At 47.1% G+C, this 25,318-nt stretch overlaps 1 protein-coding gene across 1 annotated transcript in view; it reads right to left on the bottom strand.

Moving 5' to 3' along the window:
- The window catches only part of DPP10 (dipeptidyl peptidase like 10), a 1,473,102-nt gene that overhangs the window by 1,157,544 nt on the left and 290,240 nt on the right, over positions 1–25,318 (bottom strand). Inside the window, exon 2 of the mRNA XM_069224346.1 lies at positions 6,519–6,633. Coding sequence (XP_069080447.1) covers positions 6,519–6,633 — 115 coding nt within the window. The remainder of the gene's footprint in view (positions 1–6,518; positions 6,634–25,318) is intronic.

A 25,318-nucleotide genomic window follows, 5' to 3' on the forward strand; every position in this document is an offset into this window, starting at 1 on the left:
GCTCATCAGCTCGGGGGATGGGGTGTGCGTCAGTCTTGCTGACCGCATTGAGACCACGGTAGTCCACACAGAACCTGAGTTCTGGAGTGACACCAGGTGCACCAGCCTTTGGGATCAATACCACTGGGCTGGCCCAAGGACTACTGGAGTGCTCAATAACCCCTAGGGTAAGCATTTTGGATAACTCATCTTTAAGGCTTGCCCTGACCCTGTCAGTCACCCAGTCAACCTTCTGTTTAATGTGTGTACTGTCCCCAGTGTCCACATCATGTGTGCACAAGTGTGTGACTCCTGGGATTAGGGAAAACAGTGAGGAAAACTGTCCCAACACGTGGCGACAGTCACCTTGCTGCTCCTCAGTCAGGGAGGGGGAGAGGATCACTCCCTCCACTGACCCATCTTACACTCCTGCAACAGGCGGTCAGGAAGAGGCTCACTTTCCTCCTCTACCCCATCATCTGTCGCAAGGAGCATGGACAGTTCAGTCCGCTCAAAGTGAGGTTTGAGGCGGTTGACATGCAGGACCCTTAAAGGGTTCCTTGGAGACCGCAAGTCCACCAGGTAGGTGACTTCACTCTTGCGCTCCACCACCTCAAATGGTCCAGTCCACTTATCCTGGAACATCCTGGGCTCCACTGGTGCCATCACCCACACTTTTTGTCCAGGTTGAAACTCGACCAGAGTGGCATTCTGGTCATACCAGCGTTTCATGTCCTCCTGGCTTGTTTCCAGGTTCTCCTGAGCGAGACTCTTGAAGCGGGCAGTCTGGTTACTCAAAGCCAGCATGTAACTGAATACATCCTGGGGGGATTTACTAGGAGCTTTCTCCATAGCTTCCTTAACCAGACTCAAAGGTCCCCTCACAGGGTGGCCATAAATCAGCTCAAAGGGACTAAACCCAAGTCCCTTTTGAGGCACCTCCCTGTAGGCAAGCAAAAGGCATGGCAAGAGGATGTTCCACTTCCGCCTCAAGGACGCTGACTTGCCCATGATCATGGCTTTTAAGGTGCGGTTGAATCTCTCAACCAGACCAATACTTTGGGGGTGTTAAGGGGTGGTGAACTTGTAGGTTACCCCACACTCCTTCCACAGAGACTTCATATACGTGGATATGAAGTTGGTACCCCTATCAGATACCACTTCTTTGGGGAACCCCATACGGGTAAAAACCCCCATCAAAGCACGACCCACCACAGGGGAAGTGATTGATCTCAAAGGAATGGCTTCTGGGTACTGGGTGGCGTGGTTCACCAAGACCTGGATAAACCTGTTGCCCATGGCTGTCTTGGGATCCAGAGGCCCCACAATGTCAATGCCTACCCTCTCAAAGGGAGTACTGACAACAGGCAAAGGCTGGAGGGGAGCTTACACTTCCTCCCACTCTTGCCACTTGCCTGACAAGTCTGACAAGACCTGCAATGTGCATCTGAGTGCCTGCACATTAGGGGCCAGTAAAAGTGGGTGACAAGCCTCTCAAAGGTCTTGTCCTGCCCCAAATGTCCAGCTAAAGGCACATCATGAGCCAACCCCACTAGGAAGGACCTGAAGCACTAGGGTACCACCAGCACACGGGCTGACCCAGGCTCAGGAACCTTAGGCTCGCTATGCAGGAGGTCATCCTCCTAATATATCAGGTGTGATCCTGGCTCCTGGCCAGCCACCTGGTCTGCAGCCTGCTGCTGCAAACCCTCCAAAGTAGGGCATCTGTGCTGCACAGAATGCTTCCCTGGTGGGCCCCCTTCCTTCTGCCATTGCAACAGCTCAGGGACCTCCCCCAGATCAGACACTTTTTCCCCTGTAGGCTCTGGGGCGTCACCCTCAGGCTCCGCCTCCTCCCGGATGGTGGGAACTTCTGGGGCTGGTTTCCCGTGCCCCCTGCCCTTCCTCTTCTTGGCGGTCCCCTGGGCCACTGTTTCAGGCTCCAGGGGCTTTTGATTACCCTGACGGGCTGCCATTGACCCGGTGGTCACGCATACCCACCCAGGCAGATCCAACATGTCCAAGTGAGACTTGTGTTCCACCTCCTTCCAAGGGGAATCCTCCAGGTCATTGCCTAGCAAACAATCAACAGCATGGTTGGACTCACAGCTACCTTCAAGGAACCTGAGACCACCCCCCCATTCAAAGGGAACCTGCGCCACTCTGCACAGGCGCTCTGAGTTGTCCACTGCAACTACTTGGTGAAGTACCCGGGGATCTATCTGCTCTTCAGACAACAGCTGACTCCTCACTGTAGTCACACTGGCTCCTGTGTCTCTCAGAGCCTCCACCCTCTGTCCATTAATGGTCACCCACTGCCTGTACTTCTTAGTGTTTTCAGGCGCTAGGGTTTTCTGGACCATCTCACTGTCCCCTAGTGAGACAAGGGTCATCTCAGCTGGTTCCCACCTGCCTGAAACCAACTCCTCCCCAAGCGCTACACTGGCCAAACCCTGGGACGGCCCACCAGTGGGTGCCGGTGTACTTTTGGGGCATTTGGGGTCCCCCCTCACATGACCCACCTGGTCGCATGCATAGCACTTACCACTCCCATCCACTCCCAAAGGGAATCTACACTTTAATCAGATTTAAAGGTAGCCCCCATGTCAACCTATGAGAAGGACAGGCTTTGCAACAGTGAAAAACAAATTTAGCAATATTTCACTGTCAGGACACATAAAACACATTGCTATATGTCCTACCTTAACCATACACTGCACCCTGCCCTTGGGGCTACCTAGGGCCTACCTTAGGGGTGTCTGACGTGTAAGAAAAGAGAAGGTTTAGGCCTGGCAAGTGGGTACACGTGCCAAGTCGAATTTACAGTTAAAACTGCACACACAGACACTGCGATGGCAAGTCTGAGACATGATTACAGAGCTACTTATGTGGGTGGCACAATCAGTGCTGCAGGCCCACTAGTAGCATTTGATTTACAGGCCCTGGGCACCACTAGTGCACGGTACTAGGGACTTACTAATAAATCAAATATGCCAATCATGGATCAGCCAATTAAATACATGTTTTGTAAAGGAGCACTTGCACTTTAGCACTGGTTAGCAGTGGTAAAGTGCCCAGAGTAACAAAAACAGTAAAATCAGAGTCCAGCACACATTAACAACCTGGGGAACAGAGGCAAAAAGTTAAGGGAGACCACGCCAAGGATGAAAAATCTAACAGTTGTCATGAGTGCTGTAATATCTGGGGTAACTAACAGTGCATGGCAAGGGTGGATGTTATAGTTACCTTAGGCCACAAGTTAAATTTACTTGAAATAACTCTAACTAAAACTGCATGAATTTCTCTGGTTTTGTGCAAGTAAATTCAGAAGCTAACTATAACATACCTGTAACCTTTGTTTTTTTCTGTGAATTTCTACGTTTAAAAAAAATCTATTTCTTAACTATAATGTCCCTGTAACCTTTGGCTTTTTCAGTGAATTTCTCTGTTATTTTGTGAAGTAATTTTCATTACTATACATTAATCCAACCACTGCTCTGCACAGCTTGTGGCCAGTCCCTGCTGCCAACCCCCTAACCAACCAACCCCACACTTGGAGTTGTTGGGCCTGTCTGTCTTGGTGTGAGAGAGTGTCTCTGGGTGTGAGTGTGGGTGTGAGAGTGTCTGATTGCGGTCCAATAGATGAAAGATGTATTCACCTCCACAAAGACTTTCTGATTCTTTTCCAATATGGAATTGTGGACTAAACACACTTGCGTTGCCTTCGCCAAACCCAGGAGTTAGGATCATTTGTCCTTTCCAAAATGAAAGCTTCAACTGGATCACCGGCTACTTTTATATTTGTGAGTGCGTCCTGTTGAGGTTTAATTTCTGTAAAATGAGCATCATGGCCAAAACAGAAGATCACCTGCTCAGTTATCCAACAAGAGTCCACAGTTTTGCACAAAATGTCTATCCAACTGGAACACATTCTACTGGTTAGTTAGTAAGTGCTACCTCATTGTGTGAATGGCCAGTGTGGGGGAGGGAAGCCCACCTCTCACGGTCAAACTGGGGACCCTATCTTCTGGGGCACGTCACTCATTAAATTGAGGGGGGCGCGTGGCCCACCTCCCTTGGCTGATCTCTGTCCCAGGGGACATACAATCCCCCAGGGCCTGGCCACCTCTCCAGTGTGCAATGGGAGCATGGGGAAGCCTCAAGGCCCCCAGCACCCCATCCATCTCCCTGCCTCTTGCGGGAGCCGGCACTGCTGTCACAGAAAGGGAGATGCTAAGCAGGCAGCTCCCTGTCCGAGAGAGCAATCGCTTCCTCTGTTTCTCTGCCCACATGTCTGTGCACAGGGAAACAGAGGAAACCTCCTCTCCAAGCAAGTGAGAGCTGTTTGACAGCTCTCAATTGCTGGGAGCGGAGTGTTTGCTTCAATTTGGTGGGAGATGTCTAAGCTCCTGCCAAGTCACAGCAAACATCAATGCTCTTCGAGTGGGCACTCTGGGACATAGCAGGAGCCCGTACGAGGGGGTGTGCGATCCCCAGAGCCATTATTGGCTCCTCTAGGGGGGCTGTAGGGCCCCCCTCCAACATTTGAATTTGCCCAGTGGCTTGGTGGCCCCTGGGACTGCCGGGGGCATACGGCCACCTCTCATATTTTCCCAACAGCACTGGGAAAGTGGGGTTTCCTAGGGCATAGGGAGGTCTGCAGGACCCCCTTACTAGAAGTAAAGCATTTTGCCCCAGGGAGTTGGTGGTCCTCCGGGTCCAAGGGGCTATGCACTCCCCCCACATAGTATTGAATTGAAGCCCTGGGGAGGTGGAATTTTGTATATGCCCCGGGACTTGACCCAATCAGGGGGCTTATTAAAACAAGCATGGGAGACACTTTTTAAAAAAAATATTTTGACACAATTTAAGAAAAAGTTATTGTTTGCCCTAGCAGGGTCCCTCTGGGACCCCAGCTACAGAGCTAAGGAGTCAGTGTTTCCCTACCCTGGCCCTTTTTCTTTTTTTTAACTCTTTTTATGGGACTCGGCTGAAGTCTCGGCCCCTCCATATATTATACTGATTGCCCTGGGGAGGTGACGGTCCCGAGTCCTGCAGGAGGACCACGCAGCCACCCCCCCCATTCATGTAAGACGTTTTGCCCTGAGGTGGTGGAGGTCAGTGGGGTGGGTGGACCCAGCAGTCCCACCTGCATACATAATTTTCAGTGCCCTGGAGCGGTGGTGATCTCCGGTGCTGTGGGGGGCTGTGCGGGCTCCCCAGCAAATATAATAAGCAGTGCCCCAGGGAGGTAGTGGTCCTGGGGGCTTTCAAAAGCCCTAGGAGGGGGACACTGTGCACCCCCTACTATTTTCTTGCTATGCCCCCAGGACCTGGCCCACCCAGAGGCAAAATGAAACGCAATCGTGGGAAACCGCCCTCACTTTTTTTTCTTTAAATCACGGTGAAATTTGTGGATGTGACGCGATTTTCACCATGATTTAAAAAAAATAACTTTTAAGACATGGGTGGCCCCTGGGGGACCCCTGCACCAAGGCTCGAGGTGTAGGGTAACAATACCCTGCCCCCTTTTCTTTTTTTAACATTTGTTTTTGAGATTCAGTTGAAGCAGAGTCTCAAAATGGCTTCCAACACTTCCTGTCTGAAGTGCTGGCAGCCAGTCAGATCCCTGCATAAGATCAGGAGTATTCGCAAAGCCTTTGAGACTTCACATATACAATTTTTGTTTCCTTGTAATATTTTAAAAACTACGAAATGGATTTATACCAAATAACAAAAAAGCACTCTTTCTGGATCAAGAGCTACCTTTTTGCCATATTTTGTATAATTCCATTTAGCAGTTCGGGCTGTAGTTGTGTCTAAAATCCTTAAGGGAATTAAAATGGGTAATGCGCTTTTTTTTGCCCCCCCCACCCTACCCCACTTGGTGGATTACCCCATGCACAACAAGATTCTCGGGCAGACTTTTTGGGGATAATTTTATGAAGATTTGTCACATGGTGCCAGATATATAAGGAAGTCAAAAGCACTTTCTCAATGTAATCTAGGTCCTAACTATAACTACCTACCGGTGACCAGAAGTAGGAATATATATATATGTATATATATATAGAGAGAGAGGGAGCGAGAGAAAGAGTGTTATAAGAAAATAGGCTTCTACGGTTTAAGACACTTTCGCAGAAGTGTGACCCTAACAAATACAACATGTGGTCAATTTCTAGAGCCAATATTTTTTCCCTAACACGACCATTCATACTGGCAGCATATTCTACTTATCCCTGTGCGTTTCTAGCCTTCTTTACTGTACTCAAAATCATATCCTAAGTATTGATCACACATGAAAGTTGTATGCGCACATTTTGTACTTTATGGTTTGCAACTATAAAGCACGCTGTCAGACAAAAGTTATTCTACGCAGTTTGCAAAGCCTAAATTAGTTGGCGGTCAATTATCTTAGCATAATACCCATAATTTTTTTCATTGATTCGATAATGGTGTGCTATAGAAAAACACAAAAATAACTCTGTTTCCATTTATTCGCTGTGACCAAGGCTCCATCATAGAAGGTTAGGGCTTACCTGGCGTTAAAAGAATCACTGACATAGTGATGAGTGAACATACAACCAGAATTACAAGCAGTGCAATGGCAATTCCCTTCCAGTTCCTTTGTTGTGGACTGCTGCTTCCCAGCTCCTGCAGAGAAAGAACAAGCATTTTATAATTACATGGACTTTAAAAAAATACTTATTCATAAAGAAGTCAGCGTTTCATGTTACAGCACAGTATGGAAGCTGATTATCACCCTTTCATTCATAGTATTGCAATAAATTATTCACACAGACAGAGTGTATAACAGGATATGTTTTTAAACTATTTTAATTTTCCACTGAGGCAATCAAATCACTTCTGCACAATCGTTCCAAGCCAATGCTGCATGTTTTGAAAAGAATCTGCAAGAAAATTGCACTCTACACCCAAAAGGACAATTATTGCAATTCGACGCGGCGGTTTCCTTTTACGCTGCTTGAGAACCCTGTAAAGGCTTCAGTCCTTTCGCTTTTACCGCACCCCGTGCAATTGTCAATGTGACTTAAATAATAAAGAATGTTTGCAATATCACAAGCATCGCCGATTTGAGCCGCAGTAACTGTTCTCCAGAGGTCCAACTCAAGCAGAAGGATCAGGAAATCCGCCTTTGCATTTCTTGAAACCTGCTTTGCAATTAGCAGAGATTTCTGTTTGTCTACATTGAGGGGCATATTTATACTCCGTTTGCGCCAAATATGCGTCGTTTTTTTCGACGCAATTTCGGCGCAAAACTAACGCCATATTTATACTTTGGCGGTAGACGCGTCTAGCGCCAAAGTATGAGTAAAGAGCGTCATTTTTTTGCGTGAACGCCTTCCTGCGTTAATGAGATGCAAGGTAGGCATTCCCGTCCCAAAAAATGACTGCGACGCAAATGCGTCGTATTTATACTCCCGGGCAAAAATCACACCCGGGAGTGGTCGGGTCAAAAAACCCCGCATTTGCGCCTCTTTTTAACGCCTGGGTCAGGGCAGGCGTTAAGGGACCTGTGGGCTCAAAATGAGCCCACAGCTGCCCTCCCATGCCCCCAGGGACCCCCCCTGCCACCCTTGCCCACCCCAGGAGGACACCCAAGGCTGGAGGGACCCACCCCAGGGACATTCAGGTAAGTTCAGGTAAGTATAATTTTTTTTTTTTTTAATATATTTTTTTGGCATAGGGGGGCCTGATTTGTGCCCCCCTACATGCCACAATGCCCAATGACCATGCCCAGGGGACATAAGTCCCCTGGGCATGGCCATTGGGCAAGGGGGCATGACTCCTGTCTTTACTAAGACAGGAGTCATGTAAATGGCGTCTGGGCGTCGTTAAAAATGGCGCAAATCGGGTGGAGGCGATTTTTTGCGTCAACCTGACTTGCACCATTTTTAAGACGCCCTAGCGCCATTTTTCCCAACGCCGGCGCTGCCTGGTGTACGTGGTTTTTTCCACGCACACCAGGCAGCGCCGGTCTGCTTGCGCCGGCTAACGCCATTCAATAAATACGGCGCCCGCATGGCGCTTCAGAATGGCGTTAGCCGGCGCAAAAATTTTTGACGCTAAACTGCGTTAGCGCAGTTTAGCGTCAAAAAGTATAAATACGGGCCTGAATATTTTATTCTCACATGATCAACATATACACATCTTAGACGAGAATCGGTTAAAATTATTTGAAGGTATGATCATATTGTTGTGCTCTGTCTTTTTTTGTCAGGTGAAACTTCCAGTAGCTGAAAAAACAATGCTCGTAAGTGGAAGCGCTTACTTCAGAATTCTTTACGCAGTCAAGTACGCTGAGACTTGAGCGCTTTTAGTCCCAGATTTAACAAACTTTCACTCAAAGCAAAGCAGCAAGACACCTTGCTGTGCTGCGTGAAAAAGAGAGGGCAGGGATGCTCCATTTTTAATATTATATGGCGCATTGCTGACCTCTCTTTGTGCTGGTGCACAATGTGCTGCCTTGCGCCAAAGCAGGAAACCTTTCACTGTGATGCAGGCAGGATTGTTTTTGTGTGGGAAGGGACATCTTCCTACACATAAACAATCTTCTGAGGATATTTCCTCTTTCTAAGTGTGTGGCAAATGCAGCACTGGTAGAAAGAGTTAAAGACCTGAAGAAATATACATTTCTCCTCATTAAGCCTCCCCTCGGAGGCCAGAAGCGTAGTATATTGACTCTAAAACTCATGTTAAATCTGGAAATATGCAAAAATCCATGCACCCACGCTCCACCCATGGAGTACCTTCCCTTGGCAGAGTAATGCAAGGCAGCAAGTGGTCTGCCTTGCATTACCTCAGATGTACCAAGACCCGCAGGGCCACTCAAGGTGGCCTTGTGTTGCTTTATAAGTCAGACTTTAGTGAAGTATTTCCCTTGTGTTACATTATGATAAATCTGCCCCTCGCTCTAAAGTTTTTGACTGACTCTTTGTGACCGAATTATTGTTCATTCCTTCGCTAGATATAATCTAAATGTCCATGCCCATAGTGAAAAAAAAAAACTGTACATCAATAAAAGACAGTCCTGTACAAAGGCTCAAGCCTAGCAGTGCTTAATTTGTTAAACAAAAAAGAAAAAGAAATGCCAGGAGCCTCATCCTGAGATCACTTTGGCCTACACCACAGATTGCTCCTGCCAGCTCTGCCAATGCCACTGACTGTCCCAACACAAACAATAACCACCACTGTGAGAAAACAGGGCTGATTGCAGAGGCCCCATAACTTTTTGCCCCCATTTTCCTCTTTTTGCTGGTGTTTTCCTGACTTTGATGGTGCCCTGGGTACTGCTAACCAGTCCCAGGGCCTGTGCTCTGTGTAAAATGGATATGCAAATTAGGCTAATTATAAATGGCTAAGTTAACCTACCTATAAGTCCCTAGTATATGGTAGGGCATGTAGGTTTAGGGACCACAGCATAGGTGGTGCACACCTAGGTGCACTGCTGAGGTGCCCAGTGTCATTTTAAAAGCAAGCCTGCCTTGCTGGCTGCTTTTAAATTAAAGTTATATGCAAATTCGACTTTGGAATTAAAGGTACTTCCAAAGTCTTAAACTACCTTATTTTTACATATAAGTCACCCCTAAGGTGTGCCCTATGTGCCCCTAGGGCTGGGTGCCATGTAACTATAAGCAGGGACTTTATAAAAATAGATTTATAAGCCCCGGTGAGGTAAAAACAGCCAAATTCGTTTTTCCCTCATTGAAGTAAATGGCCTTCATAGGCTAGAATGGGCAGACTTTATTTTAAATTTTAAAGTCTCCTTAAATGTTACATACCAAGAATTTGGTATCAAATTAATTGTTGTAATAAATCCCACAACTTCCAGTTGTTGGATTTAATATAACTTGTTCAGGTAAAAAGTTTAGACTTTACCTAAAAAGTTGCCAATTTCAGCTCTGCATTGTTTTTGCTGCTGTGCTCTGATTGGCCAGCCTGCAGCAGCTTCTGCCAGGCTACTTTGATGAGGTGTGAAGTGGCCTGGCTTCACACAAAGGAATGTGCTTGGGGGAGAGAATCTCCCCTCAGCAGATGGTGAGGCAGGAAGGGGGAGGGCTGCCAAACTGGTCTTCAAAGGCAGAGAAGGACATTTGCAGCACCCAGCAACACCCCCACATCCTGCAACCCCAGACAGCTAGGTGCCCCCCTGATTAGATTAGGAGAGGGCAGGAGAGGGGTGTGTTTATGATTTTTAGCCACACCAGTGGGTGGGCTCAACCAGATGTAACCTCCAAAAATCAGATTCATCCATGTTGGATTTTTAGAGACTGTTGCCTTCTGGGATGGATTTTTGCCACACTTCCCAGGAAGTGGTCATCACAGGGGGACGACCCTGTCCCTGATTGGAGAACCAGGGCCCCCCTGCTTTTCACCCAGGAGCAAGGATAAAACTGGCAGACCTGCACCCACACCTCAGATCCCCACCAAATTTCAAGAAGAAGGAACTACAAGGAGAAGAAGGACTGCCCTGCTGGACCCCTGGCCTGCACCTGGACCCTGCACTCAGAAAGACTGCACCAGCTGCACACTTGGGCTTCACCACAAGAAGGACTTTGCCTGGCTTCCACTGGTTCAAGGAGGGACTCCCTGTTTGCTACAGGGGAAAAATTGCTATCCAGAGTCCCCTGCACCAACTCCTGAAAAAGTGACCAGCTGACCACTGTCCAGTGGCCAAAAAGGAGTTTGCGCCAGGTGCACTCTGGGAGTTGAAGTCCGCACTTCCCAAGGACCATCACAGAACTTCTGGACCCTTGGGGTGAGCTGTGGACCCCAAAAGAACCTTAAAAGAACATCTGGGTGAAGCCCCAGAAGTTTGGAAAAGATTGGAGAATTTTTGAAAAAAAGCTCCATAAAGTGACCAACCCGACGCGGAAATTCTAGCCGGCTTGCCTCAACCGCGACCCGGCCTGACTTCGTGGTTCGTCCCGGTAAAGAAAAACATCCAAAAAAGAGACTAAGTCCGAACGTAAAAAGTTGACCAGGACCTTCCAGCCGTATCCGAGAAGGGCTCCACGGACGTCGGATCAAGATCCAGGTTTACCCCGGTCGAAGGATTTTCATCTCGAAAAAACGACTACGTCCGAAGGTAAAAATCACCACCGAGGAAACCGACTTTGCGTATCCGGACAAGGGCTCCAGGAGGTCGGATCCAACTGGCAGGTTCGTCCCGGGGAAGAAAAACATCAAAAAAGAGACTAAGTCAGAAGGTAACTTTTTAACCGAGGCCTCCCGCGACTTGTAGCCGAGCAGGGCTCCATCGCGGTCGGCCTGAAAGTTTGACTTTGCCCCGGTCCTGGTGCAACCAGATGACCCGATTGGCGCTTTTTGTTTCTAAGCGCTACAAAATAATAATACTTTAAAAATTCATATCTCCGGTTCCCCTGAACCGATTTTAATCGTTTTTGTGTCATTTTAAAGATAAAAATATAAGCTATTTTTATAAATTGGTTTTGGATTTTTAAACTGTTTCCTGTGTTTTATTTAATTACTGTTTTGTGATATTTGAATGCTTTACACTTTGTCTCCTAAGTTAAGCCTTGACTCTCGATGCCAAGCTACCAAGGGTTGAGCTGGGATTAATTTACTGAGACCTAACTGTACCTATGTGGAGGTTAGTGGCTTGTTGCTAGGTGTAGGTACCTACCTGCCCTACCAATAACCCATTTTCCAACAACCACACTCTTTGAAGTGTGACAATTCCAGCCCCCAAACACTGTAAGAATGGCTATCTGTCAGGTATTATTCATTTTTAATCTATTCAGTGCATGAGACGACCAATGGCCATCATACACACAATCCCTGGTGCATCAAATGGCCACTGATGGCCAGGGAGGGTTGAAAGAATCCTCTGGTGTAAAACAACTGAGGATTCTTTATTTTTCCCCCAGGGGAGAAGTGGAATCATTTCCGCGTCTCTACCTGCCTCACTCCCACCGATCTGTGAGTCTGACATCACAAACCCTGACCAGACCTACCTTCAAGAAGCAGGTACAGTCTGCTCTCACGTCCAGTGGATTTTGGTGGGGTCTAGATGGCCCACATGTTGTGGGATGTATTGCTGGAAAGGGAAGAGTCTCTCCTGCTGGAAAGGGAAGAGGCTCCCCTTTCCAACGATGCCTCTCACAAACAGATTCCTGATCGGGGATCGAAGTGTGCCATGATCCACAATGAGGAATCACATTAGGCCCCACTAAGCTACCAGGGAGGAGGCAAAGGGAGGATCAACCCTTGTAGGGAACAAGCCTATATATATATATATATATATATATATATATACATATATATATATAAGAATATATATATATATATATGTTGGACTTTTTTGCTTATGCAGGGTCATCCCCAATCTGTTTGCCTCCTGCCTCCTATTTTTTCTTACCTGTTGCTGTTGGCTTTTGCTAAAGTGCATATGCTCTCTGTGTAAAATTGTATGTAATTGGTTTATTCATGATTGGCATATTTGATTTACTAGTAAGTCCCTAGTAAAGTGCACTAGAGGTGCCAGGGCCTGTAAATCAAATGCTACTAGTGGGCCTGCAGCACTGCCACCCACAAAAGTAGCTCTGTAATCATGTCTCAGACCTGCCATTGTAGTGTCTGTGTGTGCAGTTTTAACTGTAAATTCGACTTGGCAAGTGTACCCACTTGCCAGGCCTAAACCTTCCCTTTTCTTACATGTAAGGCACCCCTAAGGTAGGCCCTAGGTAGCCCCAAGGGCAGGGTGCAGTGTATGGTTAAGGTAGGACATATAGTAATGTGTTTTATATGTCCTGACAGTGAAATATTGCTAAATTCGTTTTTCACTGTTGCAAGGCCTGTCCCTCTCATAGGTTAACATGGGGGCTACCTTTAAATCTGATTAAAGTGTAGATTCCTTTTGGGAGCGGATGGACATGTGGAGTTTGGGGTCTCTGAGCTCACAATTTAAAAATACATCTTTTAGTAAAGTTGATTTTAAGATTGTGCATTTGAAAATGCCACTTTTAGAAAGTGTGCTAGTAAACCACAGAGGGTAACCCAAAAATCCGATCAGGCTGGGTAAAAGATAATCATAACATACAACAATGCCCTAACGGGGAAATAAAAATTATTTATATATCATAAAGCAACACAGGTGAAAACAAACAAACTACTTATTCATACAAATATAATATTCATTTATTTACTTATATATAAATATCAATTTAATATATTCATCCTATAAGGACAGCCCATCTAATAAAACAACACACCAAAGGAAAGGTAGTGTGAGAGAAAGTGCTTGTGATAAATAGAAAGAAGAGTAATACATATTCCAAGAAATCAAAAACCTATACAAAAACATTAAAAACAGTCGGTTGGTTCTTTTCTGTTTACTGCATTAAATCCATTCCATGTCCTCAGAGAGTCTAAATCAATTGCTTCAGTCCTCCAAAGATACTATGCAGAGACCAATCCAGACTATGATATATCCGTCGACGTTTCAACCCCTCTATATCTTGGGACAAATCCCAGCTCCACAATGGGTCTTCTTCAGGACTAATACGATGGGAGTCCCTTAAATATATCCTCAGAATTCTTCAGTTCTTTTACTTGTCTACTTTCGAGGAGATCAAATCTGATTTTAAAATACCATTCCTCCTCACATGCCAGGTCACCAATCAATTCAATTGCACTCTTCATTCACGTGTGAGCCTTCAGAAGACTGAGCTAAACTTTTAGAAAGTGAGCATTTTCTTGCTTATAGCATTTCTGTGACTCTGCCTGTTTGTGGATTCCCTGTCCGGGTCAGTTTGACAGTGACACAAAAGGAGCTGGGGTGTAGTCTGCATTTCCTGATGAGCCATCTGTGCTAGGAGGGAGGAGAGGAGTGGTCACTTACACCTGAAAGGGCTGTGCCTGTCCTCACACAATGCCGTCTCCGACTCCCTGGTGAGTGTCTGGGGCCTGGCCTGGGAAAGGCAGGATTTCACATTCAAAAGAGACTTTACTTTGAAGTAGGCCTACTTCAAAGGAGAAATTGGGTATAAAAAGGGAACCCAAAACCACAGACTTTCAGGAACATTTCTGAAACAAGAGGAACCTCTGCCTGGAAAAGAGCTGAGCAGCTGAGGAGAAGTGCTGCCCTGCCTGTGACTGTGCTTTGTGGAGCTATCCTGCAGTTGCTACTTCTGCCAGAGTAAGAGGGCAAAGACCGGACTTTGTGTGCCTTCCATTTTGTGAAGAAATCTCCAAGGGCTTGATTTAGAGCTTGCCTCCTGTTGTTTGAAGTCTCAGGGACAGCAAAGACATCTCTCTGCCAGCACCTGGAGTCTCTGGAGAGACTCCTGCTTTGACAAGTGGTGCCCTATCCAGTCCCTGGGCCCTTGAAAGGAAAGCTGGTGGAAAACCAAGGAAATCGACTTCGGATGTCTTCGGACCGACGCTGCTGCTGAATCCGAGGACGCTGCCTTCACCCGACGCCGTGACCTTCGTTGGAACGCGACGCTCTTCGCAGGCCCGATGCCGCTGCAGCCCTGCTGAAGTCGGCGACTCCGTGGAAGTCGCCGCACCACGTCGTGACCGATGCCGCTCGAAGTGCGCGGATTCAACGTTTCGCACCGACGCCGCGATCCCCGACTTCGCGCATCGACTTCTTTTCACTCTTCACCAAAGGTACTGTACTTGGGGGTCTACACGACTCCGTGTCCGGCGCTGCCGGTGTCGGCTTGTTGGGAACGACTCTGTCACGATGCCGTGTTAACACCTCATCGAAGCATTTTTGTTTCTAAGCGCTATTTTTGAGTTTAATCTTTAAAAATTCATAACTTGACTAGTGTATGTCGGATTTTTGTCGTTTTGGTCTTTTTTTGTTTAGATAAATATTTGCTATTTTTCTAAACTAGTGTTGTGTCATTCTGTAGTGTTTTCATTAAGTTACTGTGTGTGTTGGTACAAATACTTTACACCTAGCACTCTGAAGTTAGGCCTACTGCTCTGCCAAGCTACCAAGGGGGTACGCAGGGGTTAGCTGAGGGTGATTCTCTTTTACCCTGACTAGAGTGAGGGTCCTTGCTTGAACAGGGGGTAACCTGACTGTCAACCAAAGACCCCATTTCTAACAATATATATATATATAAATATATATTTATTCATGTGTGTGTGTGTGTGTGTGTTTACAGATCCCATGTACACCTTCCACCAGCTTCAAAAAAGGGGCCTGAAACCCATGGGGGGTGGAGCGTGTGTCGTCGGAGCACACTATCAACATAAACACTGAACACACAAAGAATAATTTGACAGCAATTGTCAGGAAAGTTTACTCAGAAACCTGACAACATATCTATCTATCTATCTATCTATCTATCTATCTATCTATCTATCTATCTATCTATCTATCTATCTATCTATCTATCTATCTATCTATCTATCTACACCTTTATATCTTATACATATATATACATGTATACATTTTAATTAAACAATTTGCTCAAAAGCTGCTGAATCCCTAGGAGTGGGTGGCACAGTCCACGAAGGTGGCTCAGGTAATCAGTCCTAACAGTCTTCTGTGGACAAGAAGAATGACAACCACTCATGGGGCAAATTCACATGAAAGTTTATGCTTTTAACGACAGATACATTTGGGCACTTGGCCCTCTTCAAAGTCAGTGACCCACACAAAACCACTTCTCTTCAAAGCATTGGTGATTTGTTACTTACCATAGACATAAAGATAGAATGTGAAAGAACCTTAAAAACATAAAAAGTGGACTTTTTCATAGTGATAGTTTTGAGGCATGCATGCCACAAAAAGGCTGTTTTGAATACATACATGGGTAGTTTTTGCCACAGCCAGATATTTACTCATCATTCTAATAATTAATTGCTCCATCCCTATGGAATCCATGCTCAATTTAGCAAATAAAATAGGCAATTACCAAAAAGAACAACAAATTATCAAAGAAATGCATATGCTCAATATTTCATCATTGTAATCCCATTTCTCCTTTGTGACTCAGATTATCAGCTATCTACACATTTGCTTTCAATGAAATTCTAGAATTTCATTTGCATCTGTGAGATCCAGATTCAATACACAAATAAAGAAAAGGGCAATACCAAAAAACGTCAAATTTCCAAATTTGGCAGTTTTCCCATAAAAGTGCGCAGGAGGGTAATGTGAATGCTGCAAGAACAGATCTGTATTTTATGTGGATAGATGAGTGGATTAGTAAAGTCAGTCATTACCAGGCCTTTTAAAACAAATTAAATGTGTGTGAGAGTGGGGCTATGGAGAGATGAGGGGCACTTTAGCTGGGTGGTAGCGAGGGACTCCAAAAAGGAAGTAATAGGAGGGTGGGTGCCAAAGATTACAGCCGCACTTGGCACCAACTGAACTAAAGGCTGTGATGATGGGTATGTGGCAAGGTGAAGCAATACTGTGTCTTTTTTTGTTTTTTAGTGTCTTCGGAGAACCTGATGATTTACAGAAGAAGACAATGGGGGTCATTCTGACTCCCGCCGGGCGCGGCACCGCGCGCCCGGCGGGAGCCGCCAAAATACCGTACTGCGGTCGGAAGACCGCGGCGGGTATTTTGAGTTTTCCCCTGGGCTGGCGGGCGGCCTTCAAAAGGCCGCCCGCCAGCCCAGGGGAAAACGACCTTCCCACCATGAAGCCGGCTCGTAATCGAGCCGGCGGAGTGGGAAGGTGTGACGGGTGCTACTGCACCCGTCGCGTATTTCACTGTCTGCTATGCAGACAGTGAAATACAAGCGGGCCCTCTTACGGGGGCCCCGCGACACCCCCTACCGCCATCCTGTTCCTGGCGGCCGAACCGCCTGGAACAGGATGGCGGTAGGGGGTGTCAGAATCCCCAAGGCGGCGCAGCATGCTGCGCCGCCTTGGAGGATTCTGACGGGCAGCGGAAAACCGGCGGGAGACCGCCGGTTTTCCTGCACTGACCGCGGCCAAAGCACCGCGGTCAGAATGCCCTAAGGGGCACCGCCAGGCTGTTGGCGGTGCTCCCGTGGTCGGTGGCCCTGGCGGCCACCGGCCGCCAGGGTCAGAATGACCCCCAATGTAAGGTGACCAGTGTTATTTACTGTTACGCACATCTCTCTCACACACACACACTCACCAACAGATTTAGAACAACATATTTGCCTTCTACGTAAGATAGTTGTTGGAATTTGCTCTTTTGCAGGGTCATCCCCAATCTTTTTGCCTCCTTCCTCCTATTTTTTCTGACCTTTTTTTATTGTTTTGTTGGCTTTAGAACTCTGAGCACTGTACCACTGCCAACCAGTGCTAAAGTGCATATGCTCTCTGTGTAAATTGTACTGTTGATTGATTTATCCATGATTGACATATTTGATTTATTAGTAAGTCCCTAGTAAAAGTGCACTAGAGGTGCCCAGGGCCTGTAAATCAAATGCTACTAGTGGGCCTGCAGCACTGGTTGTGCCACCCACAATAGTAGCCCTGTAATCATGTCTCAGACCTGCCACTGCAATGTCAGTATGTGCAGTTTTAAACTTCCAGTTCGACTTGGCAAGTGTACCCACTTGCCAGGCCTAAACCTTCCCTTTTCTTACATGTAAGACACCCCTAAGATAGGCCATAGGTAGCCAAAGGAAAGGGGGCAGTGTATGGTTACGGTAGGACATATAGTAATGTGTTTTATATGTCCTGACAGTGAAATACTGCTAAATTTGTTTTTCACTGTTGCATGGGCTGTCCCTCTCATAGGTTAACATGGGGGCTACCTTTAAATATGGTTGAAATGTAGTTTCCTTTGAGGGCGGATAGATATGTGGATTTCGGGGTCTTTGAGCTCACAATTTAAAAATACATCTTTTAGTAAAGTTGATTTTAAGATTGTGTGTTTGAAAATGCCACTTTTAGAAAGTGAGTATTTTCTTGCTTAAACTATGTCTGTGACTTTGCCTGTTTGTGGAGTCCCTGTTTGGGTCAGTTTGACAGTTGGGCTGTTTGCACCTCTCTCTAGACAGTGACACAAAGGGAGCTGGGGTGTAGTCTGCATTTCCTGATGAGCCATCAGTGCTAGGAGGGAGGGGAGGATTGGTCACACACACCTGAAAGGGCTGTGCCTGCCCTCACACAATGCAGTCTCCAACCCCCTGGTATGTGTCTGGGGCCTGGATTTTACAAACAAGAGAGACTTTCATTTGAAGTAAGCCTACTTCAAAGGGTAAAATGGGTATAAGAAGAGCACTTAAAACCACAGACTTTAGAACACTTCTGGAAACCAAGAGGAACCTCTTCCTGGAGAAGAGTTGAAGAGCCGAGGAAGAAGAGCTGCCCTGCCTGTGACTGTGCTTTGGGGAGCTATCCTGCAGTTGCTGCTTCTGCCTGTGCTAGAGGACAAAGACTGGACTTTGTGTTGCCTTCCTTCTTGTGAAGAACTCTCCAAGGGCTTGATTTAGAGATTGCCTCCTGTTGTTTAAAGTCTCAGGGACGGCAAAGACTTCTCTCTGCCAGCCCCTGAAGCCCCTGTTGAGACTCCTACTCTGCCCATCCAGTTCCTAGGACCCTGAAAGGAGAAGCTGGCAGGCCAAGAGTGAGAAATCCAGGCACCGACCTCCTTGCAGGGAAAAGATCGACGCGACTCCGATCTACAGCTGAAAAATCTATGCGCCGCTGGCTTCAAGGCTGTAAATTGACGCTTGTCTGCAACGTGACCGGAAGATCGACGCCCACAGCTGGAGAAACGACGTGCAGCATAGCTGATGGAGACCGGTGAGATAGCAACCCGCACTGCGTGGTTTTGGGATCATCGTGCGGCAGGATTTCTGACGTAAACATCGATGAACATGCCAAAATGACGCAAGGCCTGTCCGGACCCGAGTGCAATTCGAATCGACGCATCACTCTCCTGCAGAGAGAAGAAACGATGCACGTCGACTCAACTGAAGGAGAAACGACACAAGGTCTCGCTCGTGAGTGAAATCGATGCATCACAAGCCCTTTTTGATTCACACTTGCCCGTGTGGGGTTATTTTTGATGCACCCAGGTGCATTTCCATGCTAACAGCGTTAGTGTTGTGTTTAAAAGTACATGGAGACACTTTTTGTTTTTTAATTGATAACTTGACTTGTGTATGGTGGATTTTTGTCATTTTGGTCTTATTTTGTTCAGATAAATATTTTCTATTTTTCTAAACCTGTGTTGTGTCATTTTGTAGTGTTTTCATTAAGTTACTGTGCGTGTTGGTACAAATCATTCACACCTAGCTCTCTGAAGTTAAGCCTACTGCTCGTGCCAAGGTATCAAGGGGGTGAGCGGGGGTTAGCTGAGGTTGATTCTCTTTTACCCTGACTAGAGTGAGGGTCCTTGCTTGGACAGGGGTAACCTGACTGCCAACCAAACACTCCATTTCTAACAATAGTGCTTTAGAAGGACAGTTGTAGCCAGTAGCAGAGAATATGTCTTGGTGGATGACTGCTCTTCAAGCCCTAACTTTATGGAGGACACCTCTGAGACAGATCAGAGACGGGAGACAGCAGATGCTTAGTCAGACAATGGAGCAGAATGTGAAAATGATGTTTTAGTCAGCAAAGTCCCACCTGATGACTCATCTTTCAGCGATTCTAAGGGACACGATTATGACAGTCATGCTGTCCCTTTACAAGGACAGTCTTTGCAGCGGGACAACAGTAGCAGGTTAGAAAACCCAAGGAGCAGACATGTGCAATGGCAAACTGTAGGAGGCTGGACTGGCTTGTAGTGAGTACCAAGGGGTATTTGCACCTTGCACCAGGCCCAGTTATCCCTTATTAGTGTATAGGGTGTCTAGCAGCTTAGGCTGATAGATAATGGTAGCTTAGCAGAGCAGCTTAGGCTGAACTAGGAGACGTGTGAAGCTACCACAGTACCACTTAGTGTCATATGCACAATATCATAAGAAAACACAATACACAGTTATACTAAAAATAAAGGTACTTTATTTTTATGACAATATGCCAAAGTATCTTAGAGTGTACCCTCAGTGAGAGGATAGGAAATATACACAAGATATATATACACAATAGCAAAAATATGCAGTATAGTCTTAGAAAACAGTGCAAACAATGTATAGTTACAATAGGATGCAATGAGGAAACATAGGGATAGGGGCAACACAAACCATATACTCCAGAAGTGGAATGCGAACCACAAATGGACCCCAAACCTATGTGACCTTGTAGAGGGTCGCTGGGACTATTAGAAAATAGTGAGAGTTAGCAAAATAACCCTCCCCAAGACACTGAAAAGTGAGTGCAAACTGCACTATAGTTCCCCTAAGGACAAAAGAGTCGTGTTAGAGGAATAATGCAGGAAAGACACAAACCAGCAATGCAACAACTGTGGATTTCCAATCTAGGGTACCTGTGGAACAAGGGGACCAAGTCCAAAAGTCACAAGCAAGTCGGAGATGGGCAGATGCCCAGGAAATGCCAGCTGCGGGTGCAAAGAAGCTTCGACTGGACAGAAGAAGCTGAGGTTTCTGCAGGAAAGAAAAGGGCTAGAGACTTCCCCTTTGGTAGACGGATCCCTCTTGCCGTGGAGAGTCGTGCAGAAGTGTTTTCCCGCCGAAAGGATGCCAACAAGCCTTGCTAGGCGCAAATCGTTTGTTTGGCGTTTTTGGACGCTGCTGGGGCCCAGGAGGGACCAGGAGGTCGCAAATTGGACCTGAAGAGAGAGGGGACGTCGAGCAAGACAAAGAGCCCTCACTGAAGCAGGCAGCTCCCGGAGAAGTGCCAGAAACAGGCACTATGAGGATGCGTGAAACGGTGCTCGCCGAAGTTGCACAAAGGAGTCCCACGTCGCCGGAGACCAACTTAGAAAGTCGTGCAATGCAGGTTAGAGTGCCGTGGACCCAGGCTTGGCTGTGCACAAAGGATTTCCGCCGGAAGTGCACAGGGGCCGGAGTAGCTGCAAAGTCGCGGTTCCCAGCAATGCAGCCCAGCGAGGTGAGGCAAGGACTTACCTCCACCAAACTTGGGCTGAAGAGTCACTGGACTGTGGGGGTCACTTGGACAGAGTTGCTGGATTCGAGGGACCTCGCTCGTCGTGCTGAGAAGAGACCCAAGGGACCGGTAATGCAGCTTTTTGGTGCCTGCGGTTGCAGGGGGAAGATTCCGTCGACCCACGGGAGATTTCTTCGGAGCTTCTGGTGCAGAGAGGAGGCAGGCTACCCCCACAGCATGCACAAGCAGGAAAACAGTCGAGAAGGCGGCAGGATCAGCGTTACAGAGTTGCAGTAGTCGTCTTTGCTACTATGTTGCAGGTTTGCAGGCTTCCAGCGCGGTCAGCGGTCGATTCCTTATCAGAAGGTGAAGAGGGAGATGCAGAGGAACTCGGATGAGCTCTTGCATTCGTTATCTAAAGTTTCCCCAGAGACAGAGACCCTAAATAGCCAGAAAAGAGGGTTTGGCTACCTAGGAGAGAGGAAAGGCTACTAACACCTGAAGGAGCCTATCAGCAGGAGTCTCTGACGTCACCTGGTGGCACTGGCCACTCAGAGCAGTCCAGTGTGCCAGCAGCACCTCTGTTTCCAAGATGGCAGAGGTCTGGAGCACACTGGAGGAGCTCTGGACACCTCCCAGGGGAGGTGCAGGTCAGGGGAGTGGTCACTCCCCTTTCCTTTGTCCAGTTTCGCGCCAGAGCAGGGGCTAAGGGGTCCCTGAACCGGTGTAGACTGGCTTATGCAGAATTGGGCACATCTGTGCCCAAGAAAGCATTTCCAGAGGCTGGGGGAGGCTACTCCTCCCCTTCCTTCACACCATTTTCCAAAGGGAGAGGGTGTCACACCCTCTCTCAGAGGAAGTTCTTTGTTCTGCCATCCTGGGCCAGGCCTGGCTGGACCCCAGGAGGGCAGCTGCCTGTCTGAGGGGTTGGCAGCAGCTGCAGTGAAACCCCAGGAAGGGCAGTTTGGCAGTACCAGGGTCTGTGCTACAGACCACTGGGATCATGGGATTGTGCCAACTATGCCAGGATGGTATAGAGGGGGCAATTCCATGATCATAGACATGTTACATGGCCATATTCGGAGTTACCATGGTGAAGCTACATATAGGTAGTGACCTATATGTAGTGCACGCGTGTAATGGTGTCCCCGCACTCACAAAGTTCAGGGAATTGGCTCTGAACAATGTGGGGGCACCTTGGCTAGTGCCAGGGTGCCCTCACACTAAGTAACTTTGCACCTAACCTTTACCAGGTAAAGGTTAGACATATAGGTGACTTATAAGTTACGTAAGTGCAGTGTAAAATGGCTGTGAAATAACGTGGACGTTATTTCACTCAGGCTGCAGTGGCAGGCCTGTGTAAGAATTGTCAGAGCTCCCTATGGGTGGCAAAAGAAATGCTGCAGCCCATAGGGATCTCCTGGAACCCCAATACCCTGGGTACCTCAGTACCATATACTAGGGAATTATAAGGGTGTTCCAGTAAGCCAATGTAAATTGGTAAAAATGGTCACTAGCCTGTTAGTGACAATTTGGAAAGAAATGAGAGAGCATAACCACTGAGGTTCTGATTAGCAGAGCCTCAGTGAGACAGTTAGTCACTACAAAGGTAACACATTCAGGCACACTTATGAGCACTGGGGCCCTGGGTTACCAGGGTCCCAGTGACACATACAACTAAAACAACATATATACAGTGAAAAATGGGGGTAACATGCCAGGCAAGATGGTACTTTCCTACACAACCCCCCCCCAAATGAAGGACAATAAGACTAGCCATGACCTGATGAGTCTTCATTGTCTAAGTGGAAATATCTGGAGAGTCCATCTGCATTGGAGTGGCTACTCCCAGGTCTATGTTCCACTGTATAGTCCATTCCCTGTAGGGATATGGACCACCTCAACAATTTAGGATTTTCACCTTTCATTTGTTTTAGCCAAAGTAGAGGTTTGTGGTCTGTCTGAACAATGAAGTGAGTGCCAAACAGGTATGGCCTCAACTTCCTCAGAGCCCAGACCACAGCAAAGGCCTCCCTCTCAATGGCAGACTAACGCTTTTCTCTAGGGGTCAACCTCCTACTAATAAAAGCAACAGGTTGATCCTGGCCCTCAGAATTAAGTTGTGATAGGACTGCCCCTACTCCTAATTCAGATGCATCAGTCTGGACATAGAATTTTTTAGAGTAACAAGGGCTTTTCAGGACAGGTGCAGAGCACATGGCCTGCTTCAGCTCCTCAAAAGCTTTCTGACAGTTTGCTGTCCATAATACCTTTTTAGGCATTTTCTTGGATGTGAGGTCATTAAGAGGGGCTGCAATGGAGCCATAGTTCTTAATGAACCTCCTGTAATACCCAGTGAGGCCTAGGAAGGCTCTCATCTGAGTCTGAGTGGTAGGGGGAACCCAATCAATAATACTTTGGATTTTCCCCTGAAGTGGTGCAATCTGTTCCCCACCAACAAGGTGTCCCAGATAAACCACCTTACCCTGCCCTATCTGGCACTTTGAAGCCTTGATAGTGAGGCCTGCCTTTTGCAGAGCCTCCAAAACTTTCCATAGGTGGACCAGGTGATCATCCCAGCTGGAGCTAAAGACAGCTATATCGTCCAAATATGCTGCACTGAAAGCTTCCAGCCCTTGCAGGACTGTGTTCACCAACCTCTGAAAAGTGGCAGGTGCATTTTTCAAACCAAAAGGCATTACAGTAAACTGGTAATGTCCTCCAATGGTAGAAAATGCAGTCTTAGGTTTAGCATCTTCTGACAATTTGATCTGCCAATACCCTGCAGTCAAATCAAAAGTGCTTAGATACTTGGCAGATGCCAGTGTATCTATGAGCTCATCTGCCCTGGGTATAGGGTGAGCATCAGTTTTGGTTACCAAGTTGAGACCTCTATAGTCTACACAAAACCTCATTTCCTTCTTTCCATCCTTAGAATTGGGTTTTGGTACCAGTACCACAGGGGAAGCCCATGGACTGTCAGAGTGCTCAACCACTCCTAGTTCCAACATTTTCTGAACTTCTTGCTTTATGCAGTCCCTGACATGGTCAGGCTGCCTATAGATCTTACTTTTGACAGGTAAACTGTCTCCAGTATCTATAGTGTGCTCACACCAAGAAGTGGTGCCTGGCACAGTAGAGAAGAGTTCTGAAAATTGTCCTAGGAGATTTATGCAATTGTCTTTCTGCTCAGCAGTAAGACAATCAGCCAAAACTACCCCTTCCACAAGAGCATCTTGATCTGTGGAAGAGAAGAGATCAGGTAGAGGATCACTGTCTTCTTCCTGTCCCTCATCTGTTGCCATGAGCAGGGTGAGATCAGCCCTGTCATAGTAGGGTTTCAGGCGGTTGACATGGAGCACCCTAAGGGGACTCCTGGCAGTGCCTAAGTCAACCAAGTAGGTGACTTCACCCTTCTTTTCAACAATTGTGTGGGGTCCACTCCATTTATCTTGGAGTGCTCTTGGGGCCACAGGCTCCAAGACCCACACTTTCTGCCCTGGTTGGTACTGAACCAAAACAGCATTCTGATCATGCCATTGCTTCTGGAGCTCTTGGCTGGCCTGAAGGTTTTTACTGGCCTTTTTCATGTACTCAGCCATCCTTGATCTGAGGCCAAGTACATAGTCCACAATATCCTGCTTAGGAGCTTTTAAAGGTTGTTCCCAACCCTCCTTTACAAGTGTGAGTGGACCCCTAACAGGGTGTCCAAAAAGAAGTTCAAAGGGGCTGAAGCCCACTCCTTTCTGGGGTACCTCCCTGTAGGCAAAAAGGAGGCATGGTAGAAGGATATTCCATCTCCTGCGGAGTTTTTCAGGGAGGCCCATAATCATGCCTTTGAGAGTTTTATTAAATCTCTCCACCAGTCCATTTGTTTGTGGATGATAGGGTGTTGTGAACTTGTACGTTACACCACACTCCTTCCACATGGCCTTTAAGTATGCAGACATGAAATTGCTTCCTCTGTCTGATACTACTTCCTTTGGGAAGCCCACCCTGGAAAATATTCCCAGGAGGGCCTTTGCCACTGCAGGAGCTGTAGTGGTCCTTAAAGGAATTGCTTCAGGATATCTTGTGGCATGGTCCACTACCACCAAGATAAACCTATTGCCTGAAGCAGTAGGAGGGTCAAGAGGGCCAACTATGTCAACCCCTACCCTTTCAAAGGGAACCCCAACCACAGGCAGTGGGATAAGGGGTGCCTTTGGAGTGCCACCTGTCTTGCCACTGGCTTGACAGGTTTCACAGGACTTACAAAATTCCTTTGTGTCCTCAGACATCCTAGGCCAATGAAACAATGGAACCAATCTGTCCCAAGTTTTCATTTGACCCAGGTGCCCAGCTAGGGGAATGTCATGTGCCAGTGTTAGGAGGAACTTTCTGTAC

This window comes from Pleurodeles waltl, chromosome 3_1, assembly GCF_031143425.1.
Source record: "Pleurodeles waltl isolate 20211129_DDA chromosome 3_1, aPleWal1.hap1.20221129, whole genome shotgun sequence".
NCBI lineage: Eukaryota > Metazoa > Chordata > Amphibia > Caudata > Salamandridae > Pleurodeles > Pleurodeles waltl.